Source organism: Oncorhynchus nerka, linkage group LG19 (genome assembly GCF_034236695.1).
Source record: "Oncorhynchus nerka isolate Pitt River linkage group LG19, Oner_Uvic_2.0, whole genome shotgun sequence".
Taxonomy (NCBI): domain Eukaryota; kingdom Metazoa; phylum Chordata; class Actinopteri; order Salmoniformes; family Salmonidae; genus Oncorhynchus; species Oncorhynchus nerka.
Window position 1 is genome coordinate 43,674,168 of NC_088414.1, and position 20,474 is coordinate 43,694,641.

The following is a 20,474-nucleotide window of genomic DNA, read 5'->3' on the forward strand; positions in this document are numbered from 1 at the left end:
TTAACGTTATGCATGTGGCAGAAATATAACGTTAAGAGCACAAGATACACTCCTATAGGCAGGTAACCAGGTGACAAGACTGGATCACCTATAGCCAGGTGACAAGACTGGATCACCCATAGCCAGGTGACAAGACTGGATCACCTATAGCCAGGTGACAGACTGGATCACCCATAGCCAGGTGACAAGACTGGATCACCTATAGCCAGGTGACAAGACTGGATCACCTATAGCCAGGTGACAAGACTGGATCACCTATAGCCAGGTAACAGACTGGATCACCTACAGCCAGGCAAGGTAACAGACTGGATCACCAGGTAACAGACTGGATCACCTATAGCCAGGTAACAGACTGGATCACCAGCCAGGTAACAGACTAACTGGATCACCTATAGCCAGGTAACAGACTGGATCACCTATAGCCAGGTAACAGACTGGATCACCTACAGCCAGGTAACAGACTGGATCACCTACAGCCAGGTAAAGATCACCTACAGCCAGGTAACAGACTGGATCACCTACAGCCAGGTAACAGACTGGATCACCTATAGCCACAGACTGGATCACCTGGAGCCAGGTAACAGACTGGATCACCTACAGCCAGGTAACAGACTGGATCACCTACAGCCAGGTAACAGACTGGATCACCTACAGCCAGGTAACAGACTGGATCACCTACAGCCAGGTAACAGACTGGATCACCTACAGCCAGGTAACAGACTGGATCACCTACAGCCAGGTAACAGACTGGATCACCTACAGCCAGGTAACAGACTGGATCACCTATAGCCAGGTAACAGACTGGATCACCTATAGCCAGGTAACAGACTGGATCACCTACAGCCAGGTAACAGACTGGATCACCTACAGCCAGGTAACTAGGTAACAGACTGGATCACCTACAGCCAGGTAACAGACTGGATCACCTACAGCCAGGTAACTAGGTGACAGACTGGATCAAGTAAAGAGAAAAGACCTCTTGAAGGGTGGATTAGTTCCATTGTGAAGTATGAGGCTGTGTCATAAAGGCATCGTTTCTCCTTTGTAACTAACAACTTGTCACATTAGCGATACAGTTGAATGTGTTTCAACATGCACTAATGAGGTCAGTTGAGAAGTCGAGTTGATGAACTGTGTGTTGGTTTAGTGGCGAGTCTGGAAGTAGACAAGGCCCGTCACATCACGATGAGTGACTGAGTCACTCACACAGGAACGGCTGATAATGTACACTGAACAAAACAATTAAAAAATAAATAAAAATATATATTTTTTTTAAAAATTAACGCAAAATTAAATAAATTCATTAGGCCCTAATCTGTGGATTACACATTACTGGGAATACAGATATAACTCTGTTGGTCAGATGCCTTAAAAAAATACATATATATTTTTTAAAAATTAGGTACATGGATCAGAAAACCAGTCCGTATCTGGTGTGACCACCATATGCCTCATGCAGTGTGACACATCTCCTACAGATAGAGTTGATCAGGCTGTTGATTGTGGCCTGTGGAATGTTGTCCCACTCCTCTTCAAATGGCTGTGTGTAGTTGCTGGATATTGGCGTGAACTGGTACATGCAGGTGTGCACATTGATCCAGAGCATCCCAAACATGCTCAATGGGTGACATGTCTGGTGAGTAATGCAGGCCATGGAAGAACTGGGACATCTTCAGCTTCCAGGAATTGTGTACAGATCCTTGAGACATGGGGCTGTGCGTTATCATGCTGTAACATAATGGTGATGGCTGTGGGTGAATGGAACGACAATGGGCCTCCGGGATCTAGTCACGGTATCTCTGACAGTTTGTGCAGAAATTCTTTGGTTGTGCAAACCTACAGTTTCCTCAGCTGTCATAGTGGCTGGCTGGTCTCAGACGATCTCACAGGTGAAGAAAACAGAAGTGGAGGTCCTGGGTTGTCATGGTTACACATGGTCTGTGGTTTTGAGGCCAGTTGGACGTACTGCCAAGTTCTCTAAAATGGACGCTGGAGGTGGCTTACGGTAGAGAAATTAAATGAACGTTCCATTCGCTGGCAACAGCTCTGGTGGACATACCTGCGGTCAACATGTCAATTGCCTACTCCCTCAACACTTGAGACATCTGTGGCATTGTGTTGTGTGACAAAACTGTATGCGTTAGAGTGGCCTTTTATTGTCCCCAGCACAAGGTGCACCTGTGTAATGATCATGCTGTTTTATCAGCTTTTTTATATTCCACACCTGTCAGGTGGATGGATTATCTTGGCAGAGGAGAAATACTAACATGGATGTAAACCAAATTTGACAGAAACATGCTTTTTGAGCAAATGGAACATGTCTGGGATCTTTATTTCAGCTAATGAAATATGGGACCAACACTTTACATGTTGCGTTTATATTTTTGTTCAGTGTACTTCTCTCTTTCACTGCGTCTCCCCTGTCCTGTGTCCTAGTTCCCGGTGGGTCCATACCCTCCCACCCTTGGCCCTTGTTCCATACCCTCCCACCCTTGGCCCTTGTTCCCCCGGGTCCATACCCTCCCACCCTTGGCCCTTGTTCCATACCCTCCCACACTTGGCCCCTGTTCCCACTGGGTCCATAGCCTCCCACCCTTGGCCCTTGTTCCATACCCTCCCACCCTTGGCCCTTGTTCCATACCCTCCCACCCTTGGCCCCTGTTCCCACTGGGTCCATACCCTCCCACCCTTGGCCCTTGTTCCATACCCTCCCACCCTTGGCCCCTGTTCCCACTGGGTCCATATCCTCCCACCTTTGGCCCTTGTTCCCCCGTGTCCATACCCTCCCACCCTTGGCCCTTGTTCCATACTCTCCCACCCTTGGCCCTTGTTCCCCCGGGTCCATACCCTCCCACCCTTGGTCCTTGTTCCATACCCTCCCACCATTGGCCCTTGTTCAATACTCTCCCACCCTTGGCCCTTGTTCCCCCGGGTCCATACCCTCCCACCCTTGGCCCTTGTTCCATACCCTCCCACCATTCCCGCCCTTGTTCCATACCCTCCCGCCCTTGTTCCATAGCCTCCCTTGCCCTCCCCCCTTGTTCCATACCCTCCCACCCTTGGCCCTTGTTCCATACCCTCCCACCCTTGGCCCTTGTTCCATACCCTCCCACCCTTGGCCCTTGTTCCATACCCTCCCACCCTTGGCCCTTGTTCCATACCCTCCCACCCTTGGCCCTTGTTCCATACCCTCCCACCCTTGGCCCTTGTTCCATACCCTCCCACCCTTGGCCCTTGTTCCATACCCTCCCACCCTTGGCCCTTGTTCCATACCCTCCCACCCTTGGCCCTTGTTCCATACCCTCCCACCCGTGGCCCTTGTTCCATACCCTCCCACCCGTGGCCCTTGTTCCATACCCTCCCACCCTTGGCCCCTGTTCCATACCCTCCCACCCTTGGCCCCTGTTCCATACCCTCCCACCCTTGGCCCCGCTTTACCTCTTGAACTGCTTCAGAAAGATCCCAACATTCATACTCTTCTTAGAGTTGAGGATTAAGACCTACAGAGAGAAGATGAAACACAACCTAGTCAGACATAGAAACAACGACAGTCAATACTATTTCACAAATAAAATGTTGCGTAAACCAGTGACAATGTCAATAGTCTGGGTGGCCATTTGATTAGTTGTTCAGCAGTCTAATGGCTTGGGGGTAGAAGCTCTTAATTAAGGAGCCTTTGGAACCTAGACTTGGTGCTCCGGTACCGCTTGCGGTAGCAGAGATTACTGTCCGACATAGGTGACTGGAGTTTGACCATTTTTGGGGCCTTACTCTGACACCACCTGGTATATAGGTAATGGATGGCAGGTAGCACCAGTGATGTACTGGGTTGTACTCACTACCCTCTGTCATCAAAGCAAATATATTTAGATTTGTGTCAACTTTTTTTTATTTTTCTGTTACTACCCTGGAATGAGTAGGTGTGTCCAAACTTTTGACTGGTACTGTAATGTCAGTCATCGCAAATCAACTAAATTACACTTAAAAAAATAAATAAAAAGAAGCACTTCCACTTCAACCAGTAAATGGCTATTTGGCTAGCTTTTGCTACAGCCTATGTCAATGAGCGTTAGCATTCTAGCTGACAACTGCTGTATCCAAAAATAGTTATTTTGTTAAGCTCACAACCAAATATAATCTTAGCAACTGTTCAAGCAAGAATCAAAACAGAGGGGAGTGTATGAGAAGCCTAAAAAGTTATTTTGTTTAGAAGTAATGAAAACATCAATCTAGGCTGTTGAATGGGTGCAAGATGGCAATTGGTAGCCACACAGACTGTGGATCATTGTTAATGAAGACTGATTGAACTCATGAACAGACAGGGGAAGACAGAGAGCGGGAAAGGCAGACAGAGAGCGGGAAAGGCAGACAGAGAGCGGGAAAGGCAGACAGAGAGCGGGAAAGGCAGACAGAGAGCGGGAAAGGCAGACAGAGAGCGGGAAAGGCAGACAGAGAGCGGGAAAGGCAGACAGAGAGCGGGAAAGGCAGACAGAGAGTGGGAAAGGCAGACAGAGAGTGTTGTGTTGGTTTGGTAACTTAGTCCCAGTGGTGCTCAAACCTCTCATCTGTGACCCCCCACTACATCCCCCCTCCCTGTACTCACCCTCTGTAGGCCCTGTGTGGATAGGGACAGGCCTCTGATGGTCTTCTTGACAGGCCCTGTCTTTCGCAGAGGCAGTTGAGTATCAGACTGGCTAAACATCTCCTCCATCCTCTGAGTGTCCAGCTCGAAGTCCACCATGGGCCTCTGGGACGTCCACACGTTCTTCTTCCCAAGGACTGACTGACGGGGGATGGCATCCCAGTTAAAGTTCCTCATCTTGGAACGACGATGTACTCTATGGGAGAAGGCATCGCAGCCTCCTCTTGGGGAGGCGGGGGGAGGTGGGGGGGGGGGGAGGTGGGAGAGGAGGAGGTTCAGGGGTGGGATGGAGAGATGACTCCTGTGTGTTTGGAGGTGTGTGAGGGAGCTGAGAGGGGCCAGGGAGAGGAGGGGGATGAGTTGCTATGACTACAGCTCCTTCCATCGGTGTCTTGAGGACAGAAATCTGTTGTAAATCCAGAGGGGGGAGGTAAAAGTTCTATAGGCCAAGAAGGAGCACAGATCACTGACGAGAGATGGGACAGAGGGACCTATGAGAGAGGAGAGAGGCGCATCTGACACATTTACATATTTACTGCCCAAGCCGACATGGCACAGTGACTCCACTTCTCTCCATGTCAATGTCCTGTGCCAAAATGTGACCGCAGTATCTGATGGAACTACAACTATTTGAATATTCAGGGCTGTAATAAAATGTTGTACCAAACCATATAACACTTGGCTCTAGGGAGGACAATGATGACAGTTCACACAAAGCATCCAATAGACAATTGGTGTTGAATATATTCTCAGAAACTTGCAGGTTTCAAAAGTAAGTTTGGCAAACAGAAACGAGGCTACATTATAGTAAGTAAAACTCGACTGGTTTCAGTCAAAAGAGATTAAAACAAATGAAACAGACAACACAAAAAAATAGGAAGGTCAATATATATAAATATAAGTCAAAGTAAAAGTTCAAATGTAGCAGTAGCCTATAACAAACTAACTCCATTACATAGTCAAACATATCCAACAACCACACAATATTGTGACTTTGAAATCAAGTTCTATTTTTCCATTAGAACATAGCAACAGGTTCAATCAATCTCTCTTTTCTTTATAACATAGTGACGGCTTTCAATTGATTTCAATCAAGGGCCACCAGCCAGTTGCTGGTGGCGGTCAACACATGGACGGGTAAAATCCGTCATTAGCTAGTTTTCCATACAATTAGCGCCAGAGTTGCATGCGAACAATCGAAAATACACATTAAAAACAATATGCGCCATTTTTCCACCTGAGATGTTTCCATCAAATTAATTTGAAATGGTGGATAAAAGCCTGTGCGTGATGAGGTATGTCCTTAATAAATACTTTTCCGGTTTAAATTACCAAGTTAAATGGGTTCCACTGCATTTTCAACTATACTGATGGTTTTGGAATTAAACATTTTTGCGTTGACAGGTAGGCTATAATTCTTTATTCACCTACCAGTTTAGATCGTATTTCAAACGCAGATGAACAATATAGTCCGCAAATCGCTGATCAGCATTTCATTCTGCAACAAACCGTCTTGCATCTGAAACGTCAACTTTGGGTGCTGTATGGCTGCAGTACGCGCGGCACGGTGAAGAGCGCATGAATACATAGACACAAACATGCACTCTCACCTGATAGGAGCGGGCCCATCAATCAATCAATTAACTTCCGGACAGGATAACACGACCAAAATGGATTTCCTCGTTTATAATATGAATTCGGTTGTGTGAATAACGGCAAACGAATTCTAGATCTTTGCGTCAAGGACCGATTTGACGAAAACCTACCTTAACATATTGAGTATGTCTACATTCTGAAGAAAAAAAATCCACATTAATTTATTCAAAATACCCATTTTATTTAGATTATTTTTAGACACTGTTTATAATGTACTCTTAAACATGTCAAATTTCCAGTAAATGTTCCCTCGTGGTCAACATCGGTTTTACAGGACAAGGCTGCTTGGGGTGAATCGGAGAGAAAGAGGCAAATCGAATCTGTCCATAAAAACAGTAATTTTGTGGACCACACATGCCCTGCATTTGACAGAATTGAGGGTCGGCCGAGTGGCAGTAGAGATGGCGTCCCTTCGAGGAAGCAATAAAGAGATTTTGATGCTATTTCACAAGAAGTTGTTTAATTGAATTTCGGGGGAGAAAAAAAGAGAGGTTGAAGAGAATGAGGGAGGCAGAGGTTGAAGAGAATGAGGGAGGCAGAGGTTGAAGAGAATGAGGGAGGCAGAGGTTGAAGAGTGAGGAGGCAGAGGTTGAAGAGTGAGGGAGGCAGAGGTTGAAGAGAATGAGGGAGGCAGAGGTTGAAGAGTGAGGGAGGCAGAGGTTGAAGAGAATGAGGGAGGCAGAGGTTGAAGAGAATGAGGGAGGCAGAGGTTGAAGAGAATGAGGGAGGCAGAGGTTGAAGAGAATGAGGGAGGCAGAGGTTGAGAAGAGAATGAGGGAGGCAGAGGTTGAAGAGAATGAGGGAGGCAGAGGTTGAAGAGAATGAGGGAGACAGAGGTTGAAGAGAATGAGTGAGGCAGAGGTTGAAGAGAATGAGGAGGCAGAGGTTGAAGAGAATGAGGGAGGCAGAGGTTGAAAGAGAATGAGGGAGGCAGAGGTTGAGTCTGAATACAGACCGAGTTCTGGAGGTTAAATGGAAGAGAATGAGGGTGAGTTAAGTGAGTTGTAAGGCTCTGGTGAAGAGGACAGAGTCCGAGCCTGGCATTGATGGACATGATGAAGGAGAATCTAATCCAGTAGGAGGGAAGTTTTTTGGAGCAAGTGGATCTTTGCCTTTTGGCAGATCCATGTGTGGTTTCAGGGTGGGTGGGAAATCAGTGAAGGTAACCTAGGTAACCTGTAGTGGACTTGTGATGTCTGTTTGTGTTTCTTCTGCCCAGAGGGAGCAGGTGCTCTGTTTCACACAACTTGGGTCAAGAGCTGTTTTAAAAAAGAATTACGCTTAGAAACACGGCACTATTGAAAGGAGTGATCTGTAGCGTTAAGTGCGGAGGTGGAGCAATTGAAGTTGAAGATTCCTGGTATTTGTGATGCCCGCCGTTTTGGTGCGACGTAGACCCGGTGGTGAAACTGAGGAGTAAACTGTCAGAGTCTGTCTTACCAGACAAAGTCATGTTAGGATATATTAGTTATCCTGCTAGAGGGTTTGTGCCGATTCCACTGCGGTGTTTCAGGTGCCACGTTTATGGTCATGTCACAGCACTGTGTAGGAGGGAGATTCCAAGATGTGAGTAGTGTGCAGGAGGGCATGGGACAGAGGATTGTGTCGTTTCGGTGGATAAAGCTGCGTGCGCCAACTATAGGGGTGCCCATGTTCCTGGGGACCGGAAGTGTCAGTTGCGAAAGAGGCATGTTGAGATGCCTCCCTCATTCTCTTCAACCTCTGCCTCCCTCAAAGTGAAAATAGTGCAGAAGGTGTCGTAAGCTGAGGCATTCCAGTGAAGAAAGTAGAGGAGGAGGCTAGGGTCAAGGCTGACAGATCCTGAGAGGATTCCAGTGAAGAAAGTAGAGGAGGAGGCTGGGGTCAAGGCTGACAGATCCTGAGAGGATTCCAGTAAGTTGTAGAGGAGGAGGCTGGGGTCAAGGCTGACAGATCCTGAGAGGATTCCAGTAAGTTGTAGAGGAGGAGGCTGGGGTCAAGGCTGACAGATCCTGAGAGGATTCCAGTAGAAAATAGAGGAGGAGGCTGGGGTCAAGGCTGACAGATCCTGAGAGGATTCCAGTAAATTGTAGAGGAGGAGGCTGGGGTCAAGGCTGACAGATCCTGAGAGGATTCCAGTAAGTTGTAGATGGTTATCAACTGTACCGCAGAAAATGGAACGTAAATCACACAGGAAAAAAAGCGGTTATGGTGGCAGCTGCAGAGAAGTATTTGTGTATAGGAGATGTACAGGGTGTATTGAGTGGTGGTGTCTCGTCCTCCCAGGCCGTTGGTGCAGGAACAGATAGGGTCACCGTAGTGGAATGGGGAAGTTGGTTTTTAATGAGCTGGGAGGATGTTTATTTTATGTGTATTTATTTTTCCCTTTTTTTTGTATAACAACGTTCAATGGATTTATTTTACAGTTGGGGGCGATATCGCAACATACTGGATGCCAACCACTGTTAAACTCAGAAGAAGAGGAATAATAAGGTTTGTATGGAGGTCAATGAGTGTCAAATTCGGTTCTACAAAAACATTAAAAAATGGAATTGCTCATTTGCTATGTGAGGCTTATTTGATCAAATTGACATTTCGTAATGGTTAAAGTTGCTACGAATGCATTGATATACTGTTAGTGGAGGCATGTGGTATTTTGGCAAATTAAAAAAATATATTTTAAAAAGACTATCGGAGTTTTAGCATGGACATTGTCATTGAGGGCTTCCACCATTTTAAAGTAGTCAACTGGGTGGGGATTCCTATAAGTTGGGAGTAATTAGCCAATGACGAAGAATAAAATGTACTACTTTAAAATGGAGATCGCCTCAATTGCTCTGCCCATGCCCTCTCATTGGCTAGAATGGACCCACCTGTTCTCACCTCCTCCCCCTGTGTGGGTGCTTGCTGGATATCTAGAGAAGTCTTGCTGAAGCAAACGCACTAAAAAGGAAAACAGACAAGTAGACAATGCGACAACAGGGTTTTTCTTTAATTATGAAATAGCAGATATTTTTTATTTACCAAGCATGACAACAACAACAAAAATAAGTTTATAATAGCAATAAGGCACCTCGGGGGGTTGTGGTACAAGGCCAATGCACCATGGGTAAGGGCTGTATCCAGGCACTCCGCATTGCGTCATGTTAAAGAACAGCCAGTAGAATGTCGCATATTGGCCGTAAAGTCAGAACAAATGTCCGAATCAAACTTTTGTCCGAACCGCACCGTATTCCTGCCGTTTAGATTTCGTGGTATAAGATCTCGCGTTAAGTGTGTGAGTCTATTGGCAGCCTGCTGTCTAAATCAACAGGATTATCTTGCTGTTCGGGACAAAAATTGGATCCAGTCGTTTATTTGATAGCGAGGGACACATTTCACTTTATGTCTGGTAAATAGAGTTCCTACAGATTATACCATGTGCCTTGGTTGACTGGAAACGTTTCTTCTTGGTATAGCCGGATTTGTTTTTGCTATATTGTGCCCCAAAGCTAGTCAGAGAACATATCACATGTTTTAGTTGGGGTCTGGTCTGAGTGGGGAATGAAGGCAACATATCAATCACATCGACCAAAGTTAACATCACATATGTACGTACACGCGTTCATACACTGCAGTACCACACACACAGCATCCCACAAAATACATTCACTCAATTTTATTTTTTTAATAACCCCCAATGGTCTTTCTCTAAAGACTACTTTTAAAGACATGTCATTATCTGTCATTTTAAAACGTTGTTAACTCATTCACTATATAGGGAGTAGGGAGCCTAACGTTGTTAACCCCTTCACTATATAGGGAGTAGGGAGCCTAACGTTGTTAACCCCTTCACTATATAGGGAGCCTAACGTTAACCCCTTCACTATATAGGGAGCCTAACGTTGTTAACCCCTTCACTATATAGGGAGCCTAACGTTGTTAACCCCTTCACTATATAGGGAGCCTAACGTTGTTAACCCCTTCACTATATAGGAGTAGGGAGCCTAACGTTGTTAAGTCATTCACTATATAGGGAGTAGGGAGCCTAACGTTGTTAACCCCTTCGCTATATAGGGAGTAGGGAGCCTAACGTTAACCCCTTCACTATATAGGGAGCCTAACGTAGTTAACCCCTTCACTATATAGGGAGCCTAACGTTGTTAACCCCTTCACTATATAGGGAGTAGGGAGCCTAACGTTGTTAACTCATTCACTATATAGGGAGTAGGGAGCCTAACGTTGTTAACTCCTTCACTATATAGGGAATAGGGAGCCTAACGTTGTTAACCCGTTCACTATATAGGGAGCCTAACGTTGTTAACCCCTTCACTATATAGGGAGTAGGGAGCCTAACGTTGTTAACTCATTCACTATATAGGGAGTAGGGAGCCTAACGTTGTTAACCCCTTCACTATATAGGGAGCCTAACGTTGTTAACCCCTTCACTATATAGGGAGTAGGGAGCCTAACGTTGTTAACCCCTTCACTATATAGGGAGTAGGGAGCCTAACGTTGTTAACCCCTTCACTATATAGGGAGCCTAACGTTGTTAACCCCTTCACTATATAGGGAGCCTAACGTTGTTAACCCCTTCACTATATAGGGAGCCTAACGTTGTTAACCCCTTCACTATATAGGGAGTAGGGAGCCTAACGTTGTTAACCCCTTCACTATATAGGGAGCCTAACGGTTAACCCCTTCACTATATAGGAGTAGGGAGCCTAAATTGTTAACCCTTCACTATATAGGGAGTAGGGAGCTAACGTTGTTAACCCCTTCGTTGTTAACCCCTTCACTATATAGGGAGTAGGAGCCTAACGTTAACCCCTTCACTATATAGGGAGCCTAACGTTGTTAACCCTTCACTATATAGGAGCCTAACGTTGTTAACCCCTTCACTATATAGGGAGCCTAACGTTGTTAACCCCTTCACTATATAGGGAGTAGGGAGCCTAACGTTGTTAACTCATTCACTATATAGGGAGTAGGGAGCCTAACGTTGTTAACTCCTTCACTATATAGGGAATAGGGAGCCTAACGTTGTTAACCCCTTCACTATATAGGAGCCTAACTTTGTTAACCTAACGCCTGTTAACCCCTTCACTATAGAGGGAGTAGGAGCCTAACGTTGTTAACCCCTTCACTATATAGGGAGCCTAACGTTGTTAACTCATTCACTATATAGGGAGTAACGGTTAACCCCTTCACTATATAGGGAGTAGGAGCCTAACGTTGTTAACCCCTTCACTATATAGGAGTAGGAGCCTAACGTTGTTAACTCATTCACTATATAGGAGCCTAACGTTGTTAACCCCTTCACTATATAGGGAGTAGGGAGCCTAACGTTGTTAACTCCTTCACTATATATAGGGAGCCTAACATTGTTAACCCCTTCACTATTCACGTTGTTAACCCATTCACTATATAGGGAGTAGGGAGCCTAACGTTGTTAACCCCTTCACTATATAGGGAGTAGGGAGCCTAACGTTGTTAACCCCTTCACTATATAGGGAGCCTAACGTTGTTAACCCCTTCACTATATAGGGAGTAGGGAGCCTAACGTTGTTAACCCCTTCACTATATAGGGAGTAGGGAGCCTAACGTTGTTAACTCATTCATTCACTCATATAGGGAGTAGGGAGCCTAACGTTGTTAACTCATTCACTATATAGGGAGTAGGGAGCCTAACGTTGTTAACCCCTTCACTATATAGGGAGTAGGGAGCCTAACGTTGTTAACCCCTTCACTATATAGGGAGCCTAACGTTGTTAACCCTTCACTATATAGGGGGAGCCTAACGTTGTTAACCCTTCACTATATAGGGAGCCTAACGTTGTTAACCCCTTCACTATATAGGGAGCCTAACGTTGTTAACCCCTTCACTATATAGGGAGTAGGGAGCCTAACGTTGTTAAGTCATTCACTATATAGGGAGTAGGGAGCCTAACGTTGTTAACCCTTCACTATATAGGAGGGCCTAACGTTAACCCTTCACTATATAGGGAGCCTAACGTTGTTAACCCCTTCACTATATAGGGAGCCTACGGTTAACCCCTTCACTATATAGGGTTAACTAACGTTGTTAACTCATTCACTATATAGGGAGTAGGGAGCCTAACGTTGTTAACCCCTTCACTATATAGGGAATAGGGAGCCTAACGTTGTTAACCCCTTCACTATATAGGGAGCCTAACGTTGTTAACCCCTTCACTATATAGGGAGTAGGGAGCCTAACGTTGTTAACTCATTCACTATATAGGGAGTAGGGAGCCTAACGTTGTTAACCCCTTCACTATATAGGGAGTAGGGAGCCTAACGTTGTTAACCCCTTCACTATATAGGGAGCCTAACGTTGTTAACCATTCACTATATAGGGAGCCTAACGTTGTTAACCCCTTCACTATATAGGGAGTAGGGAGCCTAACGTTGTTAACCCCTTCACTATATAGGGAGCCTAACGTTGTTAACCCCTTCACTATATAGGGAGCCTAACGTTGTTAACTCCTTCACTATATAGGGAGTAGGGAACCTAACGTTGTTAACCCCTTCACTATATAGGGAGCCTAACGTTGTTAACCCCTTCACTATAGGGAGTAGGAGCCTAACATTGTTAACCCCTTCACTATATAGGGAGTAGGGAGCCTAACGTTGTTAACCCCTTCACTATATAGGGAGCCTAACGTTGTTAACCCCTTCACTATATAGGGAGTAGGGAGCCTAACGTTAACTCCTTCACTATATAGGGAGCCTAACGTTGTTAAACCCTTCACTATATAGGGAGTAGGGAGCCTAACGTTGTTAACCCCTTCACTATATAGGGAGCCTAACGTTGTTAACCCCTTCACTATATAGGGAATAGGGAGCCTAACGTTGTTAACTCATTCACTATATAGGGAGTAGGGAGCCTAACGTTGTTAACGCCTTCAATATATAGGGAATAGGGAGCCTAACGTTGTTAACCCCTTCACTATATAGGGAGCCTAACTTTGTTAACTCATTCACTATATAGGGAGCCTAACGTTGTTAACCCCTTCACTATAGAGGGAGTAGGGAGCCTAACGTTGTTAACCCCTTCACTATATAGGGAGCCTAACGTTGTTAACTCATTCACTATATAGGGAGCCTAACGTTGTTAACCCCTTCACTATATAGGGAGTAGGGAGCCTAACGTTGTTAACCCCTTCACTATATAGGGAGTAGGGAGCCTAACGTTGTTAACTCATTCACTATATAGGGAGCCTAACGTTGTTAACCCCTTCACTATATAGGGAGTAGGGAGCCTAACGTTGTTAACTCCTTCACTATATAGGGAGCCTAACATTGTTAACCCCTTCACTATATAGGGAGCCTAACGTTGTTAACCCCTTCACTATATAGGGAGTAGGGAGCCTAACGTTGTTAACCCCTTCACTATATAGGGAGTAGGGAGCCTAACGTTGTTAACCCCTTCACTATATAGGGGGCCTAACGTTGTTAACCCCTTCACTATATAGGGAGTAGGGAGCCTAACGTTGTTAACCCCTTCACTATATAGGGAGTAGGGAGCCTAACGTTGTTAACTCATTCACTATATAGGGAGTAGGGAGCCTAACGTTAACTCCTTCACTATATAGTGAAGGGGTTAACCCCTTCACTATATAGGGAGCCTAACGTTGTTAACCCCTTCACTATATAGGGAGCCTAACGTTGTTAACTCATTCACTATATAGGGAGTAGGGAGCCTAACGTTAACTCCTTCACTATATAGCCTGGTTCCTCTCTAGGTTTCTTCCTAGGTTTTGGCCTTTCTAGGGAGTTTTTCCTAGCCACCGTGCTTTTACACCTGCATTGTTTGCTGTTTGGGGTTTTAGGCTGGGTTTCTGTACAGCACTTTGAGATATCAGCTGATGTACGAAGGGCTATATAAATAAATTTGATTTGATTTGATTTGATTAGGGAGCCTAACGTTGTTAACCCCTTCACTATATAGGGAGTAGGGAGCCTAACGTTGTTAACCCCTTCACTATATAGGGAGTAGGGAGCCTAACGTTGTTAACCCCTTCACTATATAGGAAGCCTAACGTTGTTAACCCCTTCACTATATAGGGAATAGGGAGCCTAACGTTGTTAACCCCTTCACTATATAGGGAGCCTAACGTTGTTAACCCCTTCACTATATAGGGAGCCTAACGTTGTTAACCCCTTCACTATATAGGGAGTAGGGAGCCTAACGTTGTTAACCCCTTCACTATATAGGGAGTAGGAGCCTAACGTTGTTAACCCCTTCACTATATAGGGAGTAGGGAGCCTAACGTTGTTAACCCCTTCACTATATAGGGGGCCTAACGTTGTTAACCCCTTCACTATATAGGGAGTAGGGAGCCTAACGTTGTTAACCCCTTCACTATATAGGGAGTAGGGAGCCTAACGTTGTTAACTCATTCACTATATAGGGAGTAGGGAGCCTAACGTTAACTCCTTCACTATATAGGGAGCCTAACTTTGTTAACCCCTTCACTATATAGGGAGTAGGGAGCCTAACGTTGTTAACCCCTTCACTATATAGGGAGCCTAACGTTGTTAACTCATTCACTATATAGGGAGTAGGGAGCCTAACGTTAACTCCTTCACTATATAGCCTGGTTCCTCTCTAGGTTTCTTCCTAGGTTTTGGCCTTTCTAGGGAGTTTTTCCTAGCCACCGTGCTTTTACACCTGCATTGTTTGCTGTTTGGGGTTTTAGGCTGGGTTTCTGTACAGCACTTTGAGATATCAGCTGATGTACGAAGGGCTATATAAATAAATTTGATTTGATTTGATTAGGGAGCCTAACGTTGTTAACCCCTTCACTATATAGGGAGTAGGGAGCCTAACGTTGTTAACCCCTTCACTATATAGGGAGTAGGGAGCCTAACGTTGTTAACCCCTTCACTATATAGGGAGCCTAACGTTGTTAACCCCTTCACTATATAGGGAGGTTAACCCCTTCACTATAATAGGGAGCCTAACGTTGTTAACCCCTTCACTATATAGGGAGCCTAACGTTGTTAACCCCTTCACTATATAGGGAGCCTAACGTTGTTAACCCCTTCACTATATAGGGAGCCTAACGTTGTTAACCCCTTCACTATATAGGGAGTAGGGAGCCTAACGTTGTTAACCCCTTCACTATATAGGGAGTAGGAGCCTAACGTTGTTAACCCCTTCACTATATAGGGAGTAGGGAGCCTAACGTTAACCCCTTCACTATATAGGGAGCCTAACGTTGTTAACCCCTTCACTATATAGGGAGCCTAACGTTGTTAACCCCTTCACTATATAGGGAGTAGGGAGCCTAACGTTGTTAACCCCTTCACTATATAGGGAGTAGGGAGCCTAACGTTGTTAACCCCTTCACTATATAGGGAGTAGGGAGCCTAACGTTGTTAACCCCTTCACTATATAGGGAGTAGGGAGCCTAACGTTGTTAACCCCTTCACTATATAGGGAGTAGGGAGCCTAACGTTGTTAACTCCTTCACTATATAGGGAGTAGGGAGCCTAACGTTGTTAACCCCTTCACTATATAGGGAGCCTAACGTTGTTAACCCCTTCACTATATAGGGAGCCTAACGTTGTTAACCCCTTCACTATATAGGGAGAGCCTAACGTTGTTAACCCCTTCACTATATAGGGAGCCTAACGTTGTTAACCCCTTCACTATATAGGAGCCTAAGTTAACCCTTCACTATATAGTTAAACCCTTCACTATAGTAGGAGCCTAACGTTGTTAACCCCTTCACTATATAGGGAGCCTAACGTTGTTAACCCCTTCACTATATAGGGAATAGGGAGCCTAACGTTGTTAACTCATTCACTATATAGGGAGTAGGGAGCCTAACGTTGTTAACGCCTTCAATATATAGGGAATAGGAGCCTAACGTTGTTAACCCTTCACTATATATAGGGAGCCTAACGTTGTTAACCCCATTCACTATATAGGAGCCTAACGTTGTTAACCCCTTCACTATAGAGGAGTAGGGAGCCTAACGTTGTTAACCCCTTCACTATATAGGGAGGGAGCCTAACGTTGTTAACTCATTCACTATATAGGGAGCCTAACGTTGTTAACCCCTTCACTATATAGGGAGTAGGGAGCCTAACGTTGTTAACCCCTTCACTATATAGGGAGTAGGGAGCCTAACGTTGTTAACTCATTCACTATATAGGGAGCCTAACGTTGTTAACCCCTTCACTATATAGGGAGCCTAACGTTGTTAACCCCTTCACTATATAGGGAGCCTAACATTGTTAACCCCTTCACTATATAGGGAGCCTAACGTTGTTAACCCCTTCACTATATAGGGAGTAGGGAGCCTAACGTTGTTAACCCCTTCACTATATAGGGAGTAGGGAGCCTAACGTTGTTAACCCCTTCACTATATAGGGAGTAGGGAGCCTAACGTTGTTAACCCCTTCACTATATAGGGAGTAGGGAGCCTAACGTTGTTAACCCCTTCACTATATAGGGAGCCTAACGTTGTTAACCCCTTCACTATATAGGGAGTAGGGAGCCTAACGTTGTTAACCCCTTCACTATATAGGGAGCCTAACGTTGTTAACCCCTTCACTATATAGGGAGCCTAACGTTGTTAACCCCTTCACTATATAGGGAGCCTAACGTTGTTAACTCATTCACTATATAGGGAGTAGGGAGCCTAACGTTAACTCCTTCACTATATAGCCTGGAGGTTTCTTCCTAGGTTTTGGCCTTTCTAGGAGTTTTTCCTAGCCACGTGCTTTTACACCTGCATTGTTTGCTGTTTGGGGTTTTAGGCTGGGTTTCTGTACAGCACTTTGAGATATCACTGATATACGAAGGGCTATATAGCCTAAATTTGATTTAACCCCTTCATTTATTAGGGAGCCTAACGTTGTTAACCCCTTCACTATATAGGGAGTAGGGAGCCTAACGTTGTTAACCCCTTCACTATATAGGAAGCCTAACGTTGTTAACCCCTTCACTATATAGGGAATAGGGAGCCTAACGTTGTTAACCCCTTCACTATATAGGGAGCCTAACGTTGTTAACCCCTTCACTATATAGGGAGCCTAACGTTGTTAACCCCTTCACTATATAGGGAGCCTAACGTTGTTAACCCCTTCACTATATAGGGAGTAGGAGCCTAACGTTGTTAACCCCTTCACTATATAGGAGTAGGAGCCTAACGTTGTTAACCCCTTCACTATATAGGGAGTAGGGAGCCTAACGTTGTTAACCCTTCACTTATAGGGGCCTAACGTTGTTAACCCCTTCACTATATAGGGAGTAGGGAGCCTAACGTTGTTAACCCCTTCACTATATAGGGAGTAGGGAGCCTAACGTTGTTAACTCATTCACTATATAGGGAGTAGGGAGCCTAACGTTAACTCCTTCACTATATAGGAGCCTAACGTTGTTAACCCCTTCACTATATAGGGAGTAGGGAGCCTAACGTTGTTAACCCCTTCACTATATAGGAGCCTAACGTTGTTAACTCATTCACTATATAGGGAGTAGGAGCCTAACGTTAACTCCTTCACTATATAGCCTGGTTCCTCTCTAGGTTTCTTCCTAGGTTTTGGCCTTTCTAGGGAGTTTTTCCTAGCCACCGTGCTTTTACACCTGCATTGTTTGCTGTTTGGGGTTTTAGGCTGGGTTTCTGTACAGCACTTTGAGATATCAGCTGATGTACGAAGGGCTATATAAATAAATTTGATTTGATTTGATTAGGGAGCCTAACGTTGTTAACCCCTTCACTATATAGGGAGTAGGGAGCCTAACGTTGTTAACCCCTTCACTATATAGGGAGTAGGGAGCCTAACGTTGTTAACCCCTTCACTATATAGGAAGCCTAACGTTGTTAACCCCTTCACTATATAGGAATATAGGGTTAACCCTTCACTATATAGGAGCCTAACGTTGTTAACCCCTTCACTATATAGGAGCCTAACGTTGTTAACCCCTTCACTATATAGGGTAGCCTAACGTTGTTAACCCCTTCACTATATAGGGAGTAGGAGCCTAACGTTGTTAACCCCTTCACTATATAGGAGTAGGGAGCCTAACGTTGTTAACCCCTTCACTATATAGGGAGTAGGAGCCTAACGTTGTTAACCCCTTCACTATATAGGGAGTAGGAGCCTAACGTTAACTCCTTCACTATATAGGGAGCCTAACGTTGTTAACCCCTTCACTATATAGGGAGTAGGAGCCTAACGTTGTTAACCCCTTCACTATATAGGGAGTAGGAGCCTAACGTTGTTAACCCCTTCACTATATAGGAGAGCCTAACGTTGTTAACCCTTCACTATATAGGGAATAGGAGCCTAACGTTGTTAACCCTTCACTATATAGGGAGCCTAACGTTGTTAACCCCTTCACTATATAGGAGCCTAACGTTGTTAACCCTTCACTATATAGGGAGCCTAACGTTGTTAACCCCTTCACTATATAGGGAGTAGGAGCCTAACGTTGTTAACCCCTTCACTATATAGGGAGTAGGGAGCCTAACGTTGTTAACCCCTTCACTATAGGGAGTAGGAGCCTAACGTTGTTAACCCCTTCACTATATATAGGGAGCCTAACGTTGTTAACTCCTTCACTATATAGGGAGTAGGGAGCCTAACGTTGTTAACCCCTTCACTATATAGGGAGCCTAACGTTGTTAACTCCTTCACTATATAGGGAGTAGGGAGCCTAACGTTGTTAACCCCTTCACTATATAGGGAGTAGGGAGCCTAACGTTAACTCCTTCACTATATAGGGAGCCTAACATTGTTAACCCCTTCACTATATAGGGAGCCTAACGTTGTTAACCCCTTCACTATATAGGGAGTAGGGAGCCTAACGTTGTTAACCCCTTCACTATATAGGGAGCCTAACGTTGTTAACCCCTTCACTATATAGGGAGCCTAACGTTGTTAACCCCTTCACTATATAGGAGTAGGAGCCTAACGTTGTTAACCCCTTCACTATATAGGGAGTAGGGAGCCTAACGTTGTTAACCCCTTCACTATATAGGGGGCCTAACGTTGTTAACCCCTTCACTATATAGGGAGTAGGGAGCCTAACGTTGTTAACCCCTTCACTATATAGGGAGTAGGGAGCCTAACGTTGTTAACTCATTCACTATATAGGGAGTAGGGAGCCTAACGTTAACTCCTTCACTATATAGGGAGCCTAACGTTGTTAACCCCTTCACTATATAGGGAGTAGGGAGCCTAACGGTGTTAACCCCTTCACTATATAGGGAGTAGGGAGCCTAACGTTGTTAACCCCTTCACTATATAGGAAGCCTAACGTTGTTAACCCCTTCACTATATAGGGAATAGGGAGCCTAACGTTGTTAACCCCTTCACTATATAGGGAGCCTAACGTTGTTAACCCCTTCACTATATAGGGAGCCTAACGTTGTTAACCCCTTCAATATATAGGGAGTAGGGAGCCTAACGTTGTTAACCCCTTCACTATATAGGGAGCCTAACGTTGTTAACTCATTCACTATATAGGGAGCCTAACGTTGTTAACCCCTTCACTATATAGGGAGTAGGGGCCTAACGTTGTTAACCCCTTCACTATATAGGGAGTAGGGAGCCTAACGTTAACTCCTTCACTATATAGGGAGCCTAACATTGTTAACCCCTTCACTATATAGGGAGCCTAACGTTGTTAACCCCTTCACTATATAGGGAGTAGGGAGCCTAACGTTGTTAACCCCTTCACTATATAGGGAGTAGGGAGCCTAACGTTGTTAACCCCTTCACTATATAGGGAGTAGGGAGCCTAACGTTGTTAACCCCTTCACTATATAGGGAGCCTAACGTTGTTAACTCATTCACTATACAGGGAGTAGGGAGCCTAACGTTGTTAACCCCTTCTCTATATAGGGAGTAGGGAGCCTAACGTTGTTAACCCCTTCACTATATAGGGAGTAGGGAGCCTAACGTTGTTAACCCCTTCACTATATAGGGAGTAGGGAGCCTAACGTTGTTAACTCATTCACTATATAGGGAATAGGGAGCCTAACGTTGTTAACTCCTTCACTATATAGGGAGTAGGGAGCCTAACGTTGTTAACCCCTTCACTATATAGGGAGCCTAACGTTGTTAACCCCTTCACTATATAGGGAGCCTAACGTTGTTAACCCCTTCACTATTTAGGGAGCCTAACGTTGTTAACACCTTCACTATATAGGGAGCCTAATGTTGTTAACCCCTT

General features: G+C 45.0%; 1 protein-coding gene across 1 annotated transcript in view; it reads right to left on the reverse strand.

Annotated features, from left to right (window-relative positions):
- Nucleotides 1–20,474, reverse strand: part of fhdc3 (FH2 domain containing 3) — a 68,103-nt gene that overhangs the window by 8,816 nt on the left and 38,813 nt on the right. The window contains exons 2-4 of the mRNA XM_065005060.1: nucleotides 5,114–5,133; nucleotides 4,604–5,005; nucleotides 3,439–3,500 (exon numbers count right to left, since the gene is read on the reverse strand). Of these exons, the coding sequence (XP_064861132.1) occupies nucleotides 3,439–3,500; nucleotides 4,604–5,005; nucleotides 5,114–5,133 (484 nt within the window). The remainder of the gene's footprint in view (nucleotides 1–3,438; nucleotides 3,501–4,603; nucleotides 5,006–5,113; nucleotides 5,134–20,474) is intronic.